Consider the following 16,045-nt stretch of genomic DNA (forward strand, 5'->3'; position numbering starts at 1 on the left):
GTTGTTAGGCACGACACGAAGCGGAGTAAAAAACCCCTAGCTGTTATAAAATCACTATAACACACGGCCTTTTGTGGTTTATTGCGTGGTTTATTGCTCTTTACTACAGGTATTAGTGTAAAATAAACACACAGCGATGTAAAATATTAACATTTATTCAAAACGAAGCTTCATTCCCTCAATTCCGCCGAGCAAAATAGTTCCCCTAACAAAAGGCCAAGCAACAACAACAACTACAATGCATTGGATCAAATGGGAGGCGCATTAATACTGAAAATGAAATGATATGCGGTCCCAGGTGTGTGTTACAAAGTATTTTAACACGGCTTCCAGCCAATCAGAATCAAGAACCAGAACTAACCGTTGTATAACTGCACTTTTTTCTGTCTGTGATAGGTGAAGCATCATGTCTCTCCGGATGGTTCTTCTCTGTCTGATGGTTTTAGCTGCCATCAAACTACTGTTTCTTGGTGCCAGGTAACCAACCGTACTATTCAACATTTGCTACAGTAGGTCTTTGTGTCATTCAAATTAGTTCAAATCAAATCAAACTATATAGATTATATCACATTTCATACACAAAGGCAACACAATGCACCTCACATAAATAGTAAGCTAGTAGCCTTTACAGTAGTATAAAAAAGTTATAGGCCACCCAAGAAAATAAGCTATATAATATACACACACACACACACACACACACACACACACACACACACACACACACACACTAATAAACATCCACATCTCATGAAAATGATCTGTTGTTGCTTTTCAATGGTTCTCATCCCAGATCCAAGAGGAACAGGGAAGTGGAACCTATTAGAAGGGAAGTGGAACCTATGAGGTTCTGGGGAAGCAACAGAGAACTCAATGTAAAGGACATGATGAGGACTGACCCTCCTTCTGAGGAGAACCACGCAGAACCAAGTCGCCTTCCACCAGAGCCACAAGTCCAGCCGGAGAGACCACATGAGAAGATGGTATCTCCTTTGAACAACAGAGATGTTGTAAAGATAGTCCACCTGGATTTAAAAGGGGCGGCGCCCAAGCTCCAATACCTGGAGCAGGTGAGAAAAGTTGATTTCCTATATTTGCCTGTTGTTCAATGGAACTGGAATTAATGAAACTGGAATTCTGTTTGTCCAGAATTCTCTTATCTGTATTCACTGACTTTGGGGCTCAGTATTCTTTTCTTCTCTCTCTTTTTAAGAACAAGGGCTGCGTATGTCATTCAATCAATCAATCAATCAATCAATCAATCAAAGCTTTATTTGTATAGCGCATTTCATACCCAGAGGCAACACAATGCGCTTTACAGAGAACAAGGGAGGTGGGCATACGACCCACTCTCTACATATTCCAGATTTATTCATTAAACAATTTGATAAAGAATACAACTTTTACCCACCGGATCTATAGAGATTATGATTGTTTTTTCATTCCAGATATTTCCTTTGCTTTCATATCTGGGTGCCAGTGGGATCCTGCTGGAGTACGAGGACATGTTTCCCTACGACGGAGACCTGAAGGTCCTCCGGTCACCCCATGCCTACAGGTGACCCCCTGACCCCCGGCACATTACATGTAGGCCTATGTAATTCACCAAGCCACAACACTGCAGTAACGTTGGCACCACGTTACTTAACGTTAAACGTTGACAGCTGAGCTCACAGAACACAAAATGAAAGATTAACGTTGGGCAGTAACATAACAAACTAATGATGGGGTTGTCTAACTTCTTGTATAACGCAGAGGCCAACATGGCGATAACAAGTAATACACAATTAATTGTGCAGCCCTAGTTGGAATTCAGCACTGACATGTTACATTTATTGGAGATAAAGCAAATATTCCCGATGATAAAAACTTTCTCTGTGTCTCTCTTCTCTGTGTCTCTCTTCTCTGCGTCTCTCTTCTCTGTGTCTCTCTTCTCTGTGTCTCTCTTCTCTGCGTCTCTCTTCTCTGTGTGTCTCTTCTCTGTGTCTCTTCTCTGCGTCTCTCTTCTCTGCGTCTCTCTTCTCTGCGTCTCTCTTCTCTGTGTCTCTCTTCTCTGTGTCTCTCTTCTCTGCGTCTCTCTTCTCTGCGTCTCTCTTCTCTGCGTCTCTCTTCTCTGCGTCTCTCTTCTCTCTGTCTCTCTTCTCTGCGTCTCTCTTCTCTGTCTCTCTTCTCTGTGTCTCTCTTCTCTGTGTCTCTCTTCTCTGTCTCTCTTCTCTGTGTCTCTCATCTCTGCGTCTCTCTTCTCTGCGTCTCTCTTCTCTCTGTCTCTCTTCTCTGCGTCTCTCTTCTCTGCGTCTCTCTTCTCTGTGTCTCTCTTCTCTGTGTCTCTTCTCTGCGTCTCTCTTCTCTGTGTCTCTCTTCTCTGCGTCTCTCTTCTCTGTGTCTCTCTTCTCTGTGTCTCTCTTCTCTGCGTCTCTCTTCTCTGCGTCTCTCTTCTCTGCGTCTCTCTTCTCTGCGTCTCTCTTCTCTCTGTCTCTCTTCTCTGCGTCTCTCTTCTCTGTCTCTCTTCTCTGCGTCTCTCTTCTCTGCGTCTCTCTTCTCTGCGTCTCTCTTCTCTCTGTCTCTCTTCTCTGCGTCTCTCTTCTCTGCGTCTCTCTTCTCTGTCTCTCTTCTCTGCGTCTCTCTTCTCTGTGTCTCTCTTCTCTGTGTCTCTCTTCTCTGTGTCTCTCTCTTCTCTGTGTCTCTCTTCTCTGTGTCTCTCTTCTCTGCGTCTCTCTTCTCTGCGTCTCTCTTCTCTGTGTCTCTCTTCTCTGCGTCTCTCTTCTCTGCGTCTCTCTTCTCTGTGTCTCTCTTCTCTGCGTCTCTCTTCTCTGTCTCTCTTCTCTGTGTCTCTCTTCTCTGTGTCTCTCATCTCTGCGTCTCTCTTCTCTGCGTCTCTCTTCTCTCTGTCTCTCTTCTCTGCGTCTCTCTTCTCTGCGTCTCTCTTCTCTGTGTCTCTCTTCTCTGCGTCTCTCTTCTCTGTGTCTCTCTTCTCTGTGTCTCTCGTCTCTGTGTCTCTCTTCTCTGCGTCTCTCTTCTCTGCGTCTCTCTTCTCTGTGTCTCTCTTCTCTGCGTCTCTCTTCTCTGCGTCTCTCTTCTCTGCGTCTCTCTTCTCTGCGTCTCTCTTCTCTGTCTCTCTTCTCTGTGTCTCTCTTCTCTGCGTCTCTCTTCTCTGTCTCTCTTCTCTGTCTCTCTTCTCTGTGTCTCTCTTCTCTGCGTCTCTCTTCTCTGTCTCTCTTCTCTGTGTCTCTCTTCCCTGCGTCTCTCTTCTCTGCGTCTCTCTTCTCTGTGTCTCTCTTCTCTGTCTCTCTTCTCTGTGTCTCTCTTCTCTGCGTCTCTCTTCTCTGCGTCTCTCTTCTCTGTGTCTCTCTTCTCTGCGTCTCTCTTCTCTGTGTCTCTCTTCTCTGTGTCTCTCTTCTCTGTGTCTCTCTTCTCTGTGTCTCTCTTCTCTGCGTCTCTCTTCTCTGCGTCTCTCTTCTCTGTGTCTCTCTTCTCTGTCTCTCTTCTCTGTCTCTCTTCTCTGCGTCTCTCTTCTCTGCGTCTCTCTTCTCTGCGTCTCTCTTCTCTGCGTCTCTCTTCTCTGTGTCTCTCTTCTCTGTGTCTCTCTTCTCTGTCTCTCTTCTCTGCGTCTCTCTTCTCTGCGTCTCTCTTCTCTGCGTCTCTCTTCTCTGCGTCTCTCTTCTCTGTCTCTCTTCTCTGCGTCTCTCTTCTCTGCGTCTCTCTTCTCTGTGTCTCTCTTCTCTGCGTCTCTCTTCTCTGCGTCTCTCTTCTCTGCGTCTCTCTTCTCTGTGTCTCTCTTCTCTGCGTCTCTCTTCTCTGTGTCTCTCTTCTCTGTGTCTCTCTTCTCTGTGTCTCTCTTCTCTGTGTCTCTCTTCTCTGCGTCTCTCTTCTCTGCGTCTCTCTTCTCTGTGTCTCTCTTCTCTGTCTCTCTTCTCTGTCTCTCTTCTCTGCGTCTCTCTTCTCTGCGTCTCTCTTCTCTGCGTCTCTCTTCTCTGCGTCTCTCTTCTCTGTGTCTCTCTTCTCTGTGTCTCTCTTCTCTGTCTCTCTTCTCTGCGTCTCTCTTCTCTGCGTCTCTCTTCTCTGCGTCTCTCTTCTCTGCGTCTCTCTTCTCTGCGTCTCTCTTCTCTGTCTCTCTTCTCTGCGTCTCTCTTCTCTGCGTCTCTCTTCTCTGTGTCTCTCTTCTCTGCGTCTCTCTTCTCTGCGTCTCTCTTCTCTGCGTCTCTCTTCTCTGCGTCTCTCTTCTCTGTCTCTCTTCTCTGTGTCTCTCTTCTCTGCGTCTCTCTTCTCTGTGTCTCTCTTCTCTGCGTCTCTCTTCTCCGCGTCTCTCTTCTCTGCGTCTCTCTTCTCCGCGTCTCTCTTCTCTGTGTCTCTCTTCTCTGTCTCTCTTCTCTGTGTCTCTCTTCTCTGTGTCTCTCTTCTCTGCGTCTCTCTTCTCTGTGGTGCAGTATGGAGGACATAGAGAAAATAAAGGACATGGCCAAACTCAACAAACTGGATATCATCCCTCTTGTGCAAGTGATTGGAAACTTAGAAGTATGTGGCTCTTTCTTTTTTATTATACCTTTTATTTGTATATACCTTCATCTACAGTACGCAGGTATTCCCTTTGAGATCTTTTTCGATGGAGCCCTGCTTCCACAACGCATGTAAATACAAAATACATTGGGGGGAAAATACAAACAAAATGACAAACTTTATACCTTCAATACCAGCTCACCACACCATGCTGCCGGCATCACTTACATCACTCATATAGCTTCAAACAAGAAAAGCGAAACACAACTGCATAATATTCACATGAAAATTAATAAATAATATCACAAAGCGCCCCTGTCTTTTCCCCCTCACGCTCCTATGGACAGTTTGTGTTGAAGCATCAGCAGTACGTCCATCTGAGGGAGGTGTGGAACGTCCCCAGCGGTCTGGACCCCCGGGACGCCGCGTCGGTGGCCCTGGTGAAGGACATGGTGGCCCAGGTGCTGGGCTGTCACCCCGAGGCCTCCTGGTTCCACATGGGGGCGGATGAGGTAAGAAACGCCGCAAAATCACCCCTTCGTCAAAGACAACCATCTCGCTTGTGTGTCTCTGGCTGCGTTCCGAATCGCATACTTCTACTTCTTACTACCAGTACCTACTACAGCTGCCCTTAGAAAGTACGTACTTTGCAAGCAGTAGGCATCCAATTGGGACATACTACCTTGTCATAAAATTGCACCTTGAAATTTGCCCACATCCGTCGCTGTCCATAACGCGACATTCGTCTACAGCTGTCACGACTCGCACATGTGACGCACATTTCCACTGCGCACAGGATTGTGGGTCAGAATAGCCAGAAAAGCCTGCTGGCTTGCATACTGCGAAATACGACCGGATGTAGTAGGACATCCTGGTATTTTTGCCATACTGCATGTGGCATACTATGTATTGGGACATACTACATCCTGTTTAGGCATACTATATAGTAGGGTAGTATGCGATTCGGAACGCAGCCTCTGCCTTTTAGAACGTGGAAGTGTGTCCGTGCTGATATGGAATGCCTTAAGGGAAAATTGACATGCAGTATATCACATATTCAGCAATGTTATATGTGTATATATATTTATATATATTTCTTATGTTTTATTTTAATTTTATTTTATTATTTTAATGGATATATCATATCTCTCCGGTTAATACTCCATTGGATTGCATTGACAAATGTAACATATTTTATGTAATGAATGTGTATATGTATATATCATATGTATGTACATGTACATAATTGTGTATTATTATTCTGCTTTGGCAACAACGGTTTATTACCATTCATGCCAATAAAGCTTATTTGATTTGATTTTGATTTGATGTTATTGCGCCATATACAAAGTAGCATCCAAAAGTACCCTGTCTGTGTGTTGATGTTGCTAAATGTTCTTAGCCGGTAGACAAACATACTCCAGGAGCTCGATCGCCTTGTTGAGAGGGGTCAGGGAAGAATTTTTACAGCTCACTTATCTGACCCCCGGGTGATTACTGTTTTTTTGCTTCCCTCTGGAATATGTAGAGAGTGGGTCGTATGCCCACCTCCCTTGTTCTCTGTAAAGCGCATTGTGTTGCCTCTGGGTATGAAATGCGCTATACAAATAAAGCTTTGATTGATTGATTGATAGGTGCATGGTCTGGGGGGTAAGGACTCCGTCAACTGGATGGACAGCAACAAGGGGGACATTGGGAGTGTGTTCCTGAACTACGCTGTGACGATGGCCAGCTTCATCTCAGAGAGACCAGGCATCAAGGTCATGATGTGGGACGATATGCTGAGGAAGATCAGCCCCGCCTCCATACTCGGTATATTACACTCACTTATGGGGCGGCTGTAGCTCAGTTGGTAGAGCGGGTCGTTCAGTGATCGAAGGGTCAGCGGTTCGAATCCCAGCTCTGACTGTCCACATGTCGAAGTGTCCTTGAGCAAGACACCTAACCCCAAATTGCTCCCAATGAGCAGGTTAGCACCTTGCATGGCAGCTACCGCCATTGGTGTGTGAGTGTGTGTGTGAATGGGTGAATGAGAGGCCATTGTAAAGCGCTTTGAGTGCCGCTAAGGTGGAAAAGCGCTATATAAGTGCCGTCCATTTACCATTTATGAACCAGGTTCATGAACACGGGTGGTTGTGGAAAACCCAGTTCAGTTGGTCAGGTTTGTTTTGCGTTGTGTTCATTGGATGCAGTCATGGCCATAAATATTGGCACCCCTGGGCCCTTCTGTCAAATAATGCACCACTTCTCCCAGAAAATTGATGCAATTACAAATGCTTTGGTATTCCCATGTTTATTACTTTTGTTTGCATTGGAACAACACAAAAAAGCAGAGAGAAAAGCCAAATCTGATATCATTCTATACATATTAAAAAAAAAATAATAATAATAATAATAATTAAAAAAAAATATATATATATATATATATATTATTGGCACCTTTTCAAAATAATAGTATTTCAAGCATGTGGTGGACTATGTTGTTTAATGCAAATCATGTTCCTCAGTCATGCAGTCGGTGGTTAAATGGACCCATTGTTTCCATAGAGTCTGGCCTTCAGAAGCTCATCACTCCAACTATATGGGTTTATTTCAGCGACACGTTTGATGCTAATGGTATCAGTAAGTGTCTTCTTTTCCCCTTTTCGTTCCATTTGATTCAATTGAAATGGCAGAAGACAGCTAGCCTACACATTTGCTAAGAGAGTGATAATATGGTAGTGGACTTATCTCAGTGTGATTGTGTGGTGAACGTGGACAAACCGGACCTCTTCAACAGGGAATCTGATATCTCGATACCAGACGGTTGGTTTCAGCGGCGTCTGGTTCGCCAGCGCGTTCAAAGGGACCTCGAAAATCGACCAGATATGGCCACCGCTAAACCACCACCTAGAAAACCACCTTGCCTGGCTGAAGGTCATAGCCTCCATGTCCGAATACCCCTCGATAGCTCTCCGAGGCATCCTGCTAACCGGATGGCAAAGGTCAGACACGGGCTATCTAAAGGCTGCTCTGCCGAGTTCCCTAACCTTTCAACCTAACCTTCCCTAACCTTCCTAGTGTTCAGTCCATCTCCATGAGAGATTGTCTAAACCAGGGGTGTTCAAAGTCTGAGACACACCTCCCTTCACAGAACATCAAGGCAACCGCGCCTCCCACCAATATCTTTTGTTAGATATTACATTTAGCTGTAAAACAGAGTTGCTAACGTTTAAATAGCTAGAGCATTATTAATTGCCAATGCTAAAACTGCTAATAGCTCTGTTAGCTAACTTTACAGGTCAGCTAGTTTAACTACGTACAGTAAGTGGCAACTCAACCTTCCACGTTTCTTTTAACAATGACATGATGTCTATTTTGGTTTTTGGCTTCAGTATTTAACCCCTGAAGCTCAGCTGGCGCCACCCCCTCCAACACCGCCACCCCCAGAAGGGGTGCCCTCACACTTTGAAAACCTCTGGTCTAAACAGATGTGTGTTTTCCTTGTCGAGCACCTTCTCAGCTGAGGTGTTACTGTACGTGTCCTCAGGTATGAGCACTATACAGTGTTATGCGAGCTGCTCCCTGTTGGCATCCCCTCCCTGGCCCTGTGTCTCCAGACACTTAAGCACGGTAGGTGAAACATCTTTTTTAATCTTAAAGTCGCACTGAAATGAAAAAAGCATTCTGTCCCATTTTGGTTCACATAATTGGTCATAGTGTTCACCTATTCAACGAAGTATGCCAAAAGAATTCTACTTTTGTTGTAATCTTATATCAAAGTATATAATTTCTTACTTCCTGGAAAACGGTAGGTCACGTGCAATGACGACAACAGGTACCTTAGATTTTAGGCCAATAATCTCACGACATCCACCCGTCAATCAACGCTATCCTCCTATCGAATCTGTCTAAAGTTCTTAAAACCCGCCCACTTGTCAATGTTCCAATCAAATTCCTCTAAACGCATGTCCCGCCCTCATAGCTTGTTTGTGTCGGAAATACGTCAAACTACGGAAGTTAGATGATCTCAAACGTCCGTTTCAGTGCGACTGTGCAAATCTTCTACTAGTAAAAACCAAGTGAAAGCTACCCCTGGTTGCCTTTTATTTGCTGAATAATTTACAATGATGACAATAATTGTTAACTATATATGCTAATTCACTAGTTAAACTGACCTGCTAGCCAGCAGCTGCTAGTCTATACCAGCCGTTGTTTACACAGAACTACTCATATGGTTGGTCTGTTTGTTTGATCCAATCATCTGCTACCCAAACATTGGCAACGCCTTTAGCACAAAGGGTTTGCGTGGACTGAAAAAGATTGTGAACTCTGATCAGGACCAGGTCTCACAAGGCTAGTTATCTGAGAACCTTTCAACAATGTGTGTGTGTGTGTGTGTGTGTGGTGTGTGTGTGTGTGTGTGTTGGACAGGTTCATTTAGTGCGGAGGCGAAGAAAGAAGTTCAACAATTACTGGGCTGTGAAATCAATCTGGAGAAAGACTTGTGGTAAAACAAGATTAGATTGGGTTAACTCTTGATCTCTTATCATAGTTAAATATTGTTCAACTGTTCAGACTGAGGATTGTTGAAAGGTGGTTCATGCTTGATGTTAATAAAGTGAGACAGCCAACGCCTCAAACTTATGACTAGACTTTGACCTTTGACCTTCGACCTGCCGTTGTGTTTCCAGTGAGGGAAGTGGTGCATTCGCCGGCTCCGAGATCTACCGCAAGGTGTACGACATTCACACACAACTCCAGAGCGATGTGGACGGCCTCATGAAATACTCGTAAGCACCATTCTTTTCTGTCTGTTTTTATGTATACATTCTCGCAAGAAAAAAGTGTATTGTACTGTTGATCTTCTGTTTACTACAGCTTAATCAAAGGTGCGTTCAGTCGCTACCACAGGAGGAACAATTTTGCAAACCCGAGACTTATTGAAATGTTTCAAGGTCAACTCACAAAGTAAGTAATATTCTGGAACATTTGATGGATGGATGGATGGATTGAGCTGTTTTGTTCCGTAATAACTACCTGTGACCATGTGGGGGCGCTAGCGCTCCTGTTACTGGTATATTATACTGTGACAATGCCACTCCCAGATATAGGGAGGGAGACCCGAATACAAGCGTTCAGTTTGAGGGAACAGACAAGGTTTCAGAATACAAAAGATCATTTCATAAAGTTCAGTTGGAGAACTAGTGAGACAGAACATTTCACAGATTTAGTCTAGATTAAGTCTTCTTTTCCACACTGAAGACTTATTCAGAGTAACTTAACAGTTACTAAAAAAGATCACCTGAGCCTATGCCCAAATGTAGGGGTGACAGTGAAAAACCTCTAGCCTACAGTAGCTCTTACAGTGACCCAATAAGACTTCATGACAAACCTCTAGCCCAGCTCTTAGTGACCCAAAACGACTTGAGCAATGATGGAATAAAGGATCTCTGTGAATGAAACGGGTATCTGAGCCTCTTACACCCAAATGCTCTCACATAATACTCACATCTTTATAGCCAATCACTCTCTTTCTCACATCTTGTTTGTGGTTTCTCTCGATGAAAGAAGTTCTTGTGTCTCCTCTGCCAGACTCCTGGACAAGTGGGAGAGCTACCTGGAAGAGTTCCGTGTGGAGATGGGGGGCGTCTTCTTCTCAGACACTGTGGAGGAGTGGATGGAGGAGAATGTCAACACACACATGGATGTACTGCGAGAGTATGCTCGGGATGCCGAGCGAATCTCGAAGCTGAACGGACTGCCTAAGTCACAACACCTGCGGCCCCCACACACTGGCGCTCTCTTTGACAGGCACTATAGGCCTGTGTGACCGTGTGTGTGCGGTGTGTGTGTGTGTGTGTGTGTGTGAGTGTGTGCGGTGTGTGTGTGTTTGCGCGGTGTGTGTGTGTGGAAGACGAGCAGATACGAGGGATAGCCTGGAATTTTGGACATAGGGCCTCATTTATTAACCTCACGAGACCATCCTGATGTTGTGAGCTCGTTGTTTTTCACACATCAGTCTAGATGCTCTCGATAGAGAAAATGTTGAGCCTGATCGGAAATCGATTTCACCAATCAGCGCAGGTTCTGAGGAATTTGAAATAGTTACAGTGGGTTTATGACAGCGAGGCGCGGATGAAGTGTGTGATAGACCTTTTCAGATTTTTTTCAGATGGTTCATCCAATCACCTGCCAAGTATTTTTGAAAGTGCCCGCCCTTTCCAAACAGTTTCCAACAGAGAGTTCCCAGATTGGAACTTAGCCATTATGTTGAATGATTGAGCTCATTTTCAGCTGCTTCCTGAGGCCTCGTTTGGGCATTCATGTCTTGCTAATGCTGGTGCAACGCAATGGTACAAGTTAGCATCCACTAACAAAGTCACTTAAAGCTCAATGAGAGAACTTTTTATAGGTGAATATTCACCTTTACTTGCTGTTAGTTTATGAATTGGCCTTAGCAAGACCCCAAAAATAGTTTTCGAGACATGAGACTGCATGAGACCCTGTGAATTTATTATTTTAGAATTTCAGTGTTCTGGCGGGAAATCTTGTGGTGGAAGAGGAAGTGACACGTTTTGCGTGTCATAATATCAGGAAGACAACAAACACTTTGCCCTGCGAATTTATCTACATGCACATAAAAGAAAGAAGAGCGGTATTTACCTGCATTGAAGCCATCCTTCCAGAAAGTCCACTGAAGTAGCTACAATCTTCCAATCCAGTCTGCTTCACCCCCCCCCCCCCATCATTACAGTGAGTGAATGGGGGATTGTGGGAAGTGTGGTTCTTAAAACGCAGTGCTGATTTTATCACGACCAGAGGGGCCGCCAAGGTGCCAAGATATCTCATGTAGCTTTAAATTGCTCTTCACTTATCAATCTCTAGCCTTTGTTGATAACAAGCTAATTTCCCCTTTGAAGTCCATAAAATAGGCAACCTACTTCCTCCCTATTCATTACAAGTTGTACCTCATTTGTACCATCTCCACCTTCTTTGGGGGAGACTCCCTCTCTCCCACTTTCTTCACCTGTTCTTTCTTTATTTCTCTCTTTTAAATGTCTATTTATCTGTTTATATCTCTTATTTATATTCCATACTATATAAACAATCTTATTATTTGGGACTATTTCATATTTTTCAAGCTATAATGGCGAATAATGTTTATTCAAGCTATAAATATTTTGCCGTCCAAAAGATATCTTACTAAATAAATGATTTTGACTGCTTTTAGCAAGCACCTTATCATGAAGGAACCTTATCATTGGAAAAACGTAACATTTTTATTGTATTGTTGTTGTTTTAAACTGTGTTCTTGTGTCCCGTGTTGAACCCTTTTCACCTCACGTATCCTTGACATACGCATGTCTGGAATGTAGATCGGTGCTTGCGTGCGTCACGCCTCTCTACACCGCAGGTTATTGGTAAATCCCATGCGAGGAGGGAGCTCATTCAGTTGTAGTCGGGTGGAACAGTGGCTCAGAGGCTTGAACAAACAAATGAGGTGAATATGAAAACATGAAGCATGCGTGGGAAACAGGCACACTTCAATTTAATATGAGAACTGGCGTTTAGGTGCGTCATTAACGTCTGGCACCTACACTAATGAGTTCTAACATTAGACAAGTTATAGTAAATGTACTGTACTGTAGCTTTATACTGGTAGAGTGTGAAGGAACGTATTAAGTATATCATGACAATTTTATTGAGGGATATTAATTGAAAATGAAAACGAGTAAACAGCCCGGGGGATGTGTACGAACGGGTCAACTCTACTTGAACTGGCCGATGGGGGCTGGGATTCGGAAGTCCTGTCCTCTCTCCAGTTTCTTCTCACAGTCAATCAGGTAGTTCACACCATCTATCACGCTCTGGACCAGTTGAACCTATGTGCAGACACACACACACACACACACACACACACACACACACACAGTCTCACTAGTGAACTACACTCTCTATAGCCTCTCTGAAACCACCTTTCCATGCTCATGCTTGACGACGAGCAGGGTTCTGCTGTGCGTTGGCGGCGTGGCGGCGTGGCGGCGTGGCGTCTCACCTCCGACTTGCCCAGCCGGTCCAGGTTGGAGATGTCGTACGTGGTGCCCACCACCTCGGAGTCCACTCCCCCCATGCCTCGCTTCTGCAGGCGCAGGTTCTCCAGGACCTTGGGGAAACGGGGGTCCTAGAGTCACACACACACACACACACACACACACACACAGCATTGAAATCCTGAGGTACAGCACCAGCGCTGAGACCAGACAGGTTGTGTGTGTGTGTGTGTGTGTGTGTGTTGTGGTAGTGAGAGAGCAGCCAGACCTTGCCGAGGCGGGGCAGGTTGACGTGCACGCCGGCCCGGAGCCCAGTGCCCAGGTTGGAGGGGCAGGTCAGGATGTAGCCCAGCCTCTCGCTCCACATGAACTCCCAGCCTCTCTCCATGATCCGACTCTCCACCTGGGAACAGCAAACCCCCCCTTGTTACTGTAAGAACACTCATGTGGGGGCGCCCCGGTAGCTCACAGGGTAAGGCGCGCACCATATGAAGACTAGTTCTTCACGAGGCAGACCCGGGTTCGATTCCTGGCTCGGGTCCTGTGCCGCATGTCCTCCCCTCTCTCTCTCTCCCACGTTTCCTGTCTCTCTACACTGTCCTATACCATTAAAGCCCTAAAAAGTATCTTTAAAAAGAACACACATGTGGTTTTTAGTTGAGGAGTCTAATCTGAAACCTTTGGCAAGGTTAGATAATTTAATAATTTAAACAGTGAAAACTGAAAAGAAAATACTCGCTTAGTGGAATAATGATCCTTTCTTACTTTGGTAGAAATGTAAAACGCAATGATAATTCCGGTGTGTGGATATTTTCTGCACTTTTTAAAGTTGTCAATGTTTCGATATCCAGCGCCTGGCCAAACGTTTGGGATGTGCATTCACTAATCCTCCGCTAACAACCACAGCGTGCTCATAGTATTAATAGCTGGTGGACAATACAGATAACACACTATGTAATGATTCTGCTGAGGGTGCGAGACCACTGTCACGTCGCTTTAATCAGCCTCTCAAACTCCACCTCCTTCAGTCCTTTGCAGAAGCGCTCAAACACCCTCTTCATGTTGCCTCCCTTCTCCATGGAGATGACGCGCGTGTGGTCCTCCTCGTTGACCCACACCAGGAAGTTCTTCTGGTTGTTGTGCCTGTCGAGAACAACACACCCAAGCGCAACTGTGGTTCAGTAAACAGCAGAGTAGAGACGTCCATTCAATAGTTTGTTGGGAAGCGCCCGCAGAATAGGCCTTTGATTTTGGTGAGGCGATACTCACCAGATCCCCCGAGCATCTGGCCAATCCCTGCCCATTCCTGCACAGGTCAGGAGAGGAGACACCGGCTTGTCGAACAGGAAGTGATCCTGAGAGGACAAAAGCCAGGCAGAGAACTGAAGCCACCTCATAGCACAGAGAAGTCTGGGTAAATAGGACATCGGCGACTGTGGTAGTCGTAGTGTGTTTATTTTTTAGGCTTAGCAGAAGGCAGTACTCAACCAACTCTGAGAAGAGGTGCAGAAACAAACAAGTGGTCCTCACATCTATGAGCTGCTGCTGCTGATCCTTGGTCATCTGGGAGAGGCCGTAATACTGGCCCTTCAGCTCCCCCTGCAGGCCGTTGAGGGCGTCCACGACCACCCTCTCCACCTCGCGCCGCTCCGCCCGGGTGCACGCGGGGGGCAGGCTCAGCCCCCGGATGCTCCGACCCGTACGCACGCGCGACGACAGCACGTAGCGCTCGTCCAGCTGTCCGGCGCGGATCTGACCGTGGGGGCGGGGCGAGGGGGGGGGGGGTTGAGTGTGAAGCCCATAGACATGTCCCCATCTAGAAGCCCATAGACATGTCCCCATCTAGAAGCCCATAGACATGTCCCCATCTAGAAGCCCATAGACATGTCCCCATCTAGAAGCCCATAGACATGTCCCCATCTAGAAGCCCATAGACATGTCCCCCTTGTGTACCTTGTTGGAATCCAAGTCCGTCGGGTGTTTCATTATCCGTGGGTCGTAGCCGTTGTGCCTTTCTTGGATGATGGGGTCTAACAGCTCGGCAAACACCTGGCATGAACATACCAGCAGTCAGGTCATGGGAGAGTCTTATAAATGATGAAGAGGAGAAAGTACATTGTTGAATGGCTTTGGTGTGTTCATATAAAAGTAAGCACCTATTGTATCTTTATTTTGCTACTCTTGCACTATCGGAAAAATATATATACTTGGCCGGTAGATTTTTTTCATCTACAGTCCCCTTGGCAGGTGACATGGAGAAGCAGCATTCAGTTTTTATGCTCCACATATCTGGAACAAACTTCCAGAAAACTGCAGGTCTGCTGCAACTCTTGGTTCTTTTAAAACAAGCCTGAAGACTTTTCTTTTTGCCACTGCTTTCTAAGAGGAGCTATGTTTATCAGTATACTGCACTGTAACTTTTATTCCTGTATTCTATTTGTCCTACTTTTAGTTTAAATGTCTATAATGACTTGCTTTTTGTTTTAATGCTTTTAATTTGTCCTGCCTTTTGTTTTAAATGTCTATAATGTCTTGCTTTTTGTTTTAATGCTTTTAATGTCTCATGTAAAGCACCTTGAATTGCCCTGTGGCTGAAATGTGCTATATAAATAAACCTGCCTTGCCTTGACTCACCGTGAGCCAAAAAGTTAATTTTCACCCCTGGTTACCGACACACAGCAGGAGGACACAGTCCAGTCTCTATATCACCTGGTATGACTCCTCGTCCCCCGCCACCATGCCCACAGTCTTAATGAAGGGGTGTCCAGGGTTGTCCACCCCTGTCTGGATGGCCTTGTCCAGTGAGTAGCCGTTGGGTGTGGTTTTGTCACACAGCTTGGCATACAGAGCAGGAGTCAGGTGACTGGCCATGCAGTTGTTGTGTTTGCATAGATCAGGATACTCCGCACTAGATAGATAGATAGATAGATAGATAGATAGATAGATAGATAGATAGATAGATAGATAGATAGATAGATAGATAGATAGATAGATAGATAGATAGATAGGGGTGAGGCAAATGTTACGTTACTACCTGACCCAGCAAACACGCAACGTCAGGGAGACGTTCAGATCATGTCTTAATGACGTCCGTCGGTCCTGAACCCCGTGTGTTCGTCTGCTGGACCCCTCAATATTCAAACGTCTGGCTTGGACCCCTCTAAGACGTCTGTGGACGTGCAGAACGGGTCCAATATCTGAACGACTAAAAAAACATTGATTCTGGCTCCTAATTGGATGTCTTTGGACGTCCGAAAAAGACAAAAAAGACATCTAAAGACGTCTTTAAGACGTGTCTTTGCTCAGTGGGGAGGTTCAGGCCTAAAGTGATTGTTTGGCAGTTAAAATGTGATAAGATGGATGACTAGTTACCTGGCAGGGTACAGCCTCCTGACTTGAGACTCTGCGCTGATCTTCTTCCCGCTCAGGAGATACCCTGCCAGCGACCCTGTGACCCCAATGAGGGAAAGCACCCCCATCTTCCTCTTAGATGACATTCTCATGAGGAAGGCAGCCAT

At 45.5% G+C, this 16,045-nt stretch overlaps 2 protein-coding genes across 2 annotated transcripts; one reads left to right on the forward strand and one right to left on the reverse strand.

Moving 5' to 3' along the window:
* Positions 1-980: 980 nt before the first annotated feature.
* Positions 981-10,306, forward strand: LOC311327873 (hexosaminidase D; the record flags this gene model as incomplete). The annotated part of the gene is made up of 10 exons (XM_084460982.1): positions 981-1,070; positions 1,449-1,558; positions 4,425-4,512; positions 4,842-5,006; positions 6,129-6,306; positions 7,274-7,478; positions 8,024-8,110; positions 9,168-9,266; positions 9,355-9,444; positions 10,069-10,306. 10 exons carry the CDS (start codon positions 981-983, stop codon positions 10,304-10,306), a joined length of 1,350 nt encoding a protein of 449 aa, XP_084317108.1.
* Positions 10,307-12,245: 1,939 nt separating this feature from the next.
* On the reverse strand, positions 12,246-16,045 carry LOC311327874 (creatine kinase U-type, mitochondrial-like; the record flags this gene model as incomplete). The annotated part of the gene is made up of 9 exons (XM_084460983.1): positions 12,246-12,359; positions 12,533-12,658; positions 12,796-12,930; positions 13,547-13,670; positions 13,797-13,882; positions 14,058-14,279; positions 14,481-14,576; positions 15,237-15,435; positions 15,900-16,045. The coding sequence occupies 9 exons, from the start codon at positions 16,043-16,045 to the stop codon at positions 12,246-12,248; spliced, it is 1,248 nt and encodes a 415-aa protein (XP_084317109.1).

This window comes from Borostomias antarcticus (assembly GCF_949987555.1).
Source record: "Borostomias antarcticus genome assembly, chromosome: 35".
In the NCBI taxonomy this organism is placed as follows: domain Eukaryota; kingdom Metazoa; phylum Chordata; class Actinopteri; order Stomiiformes; family Stomiidae; genus Borostomias; species Borostomias antarcticus.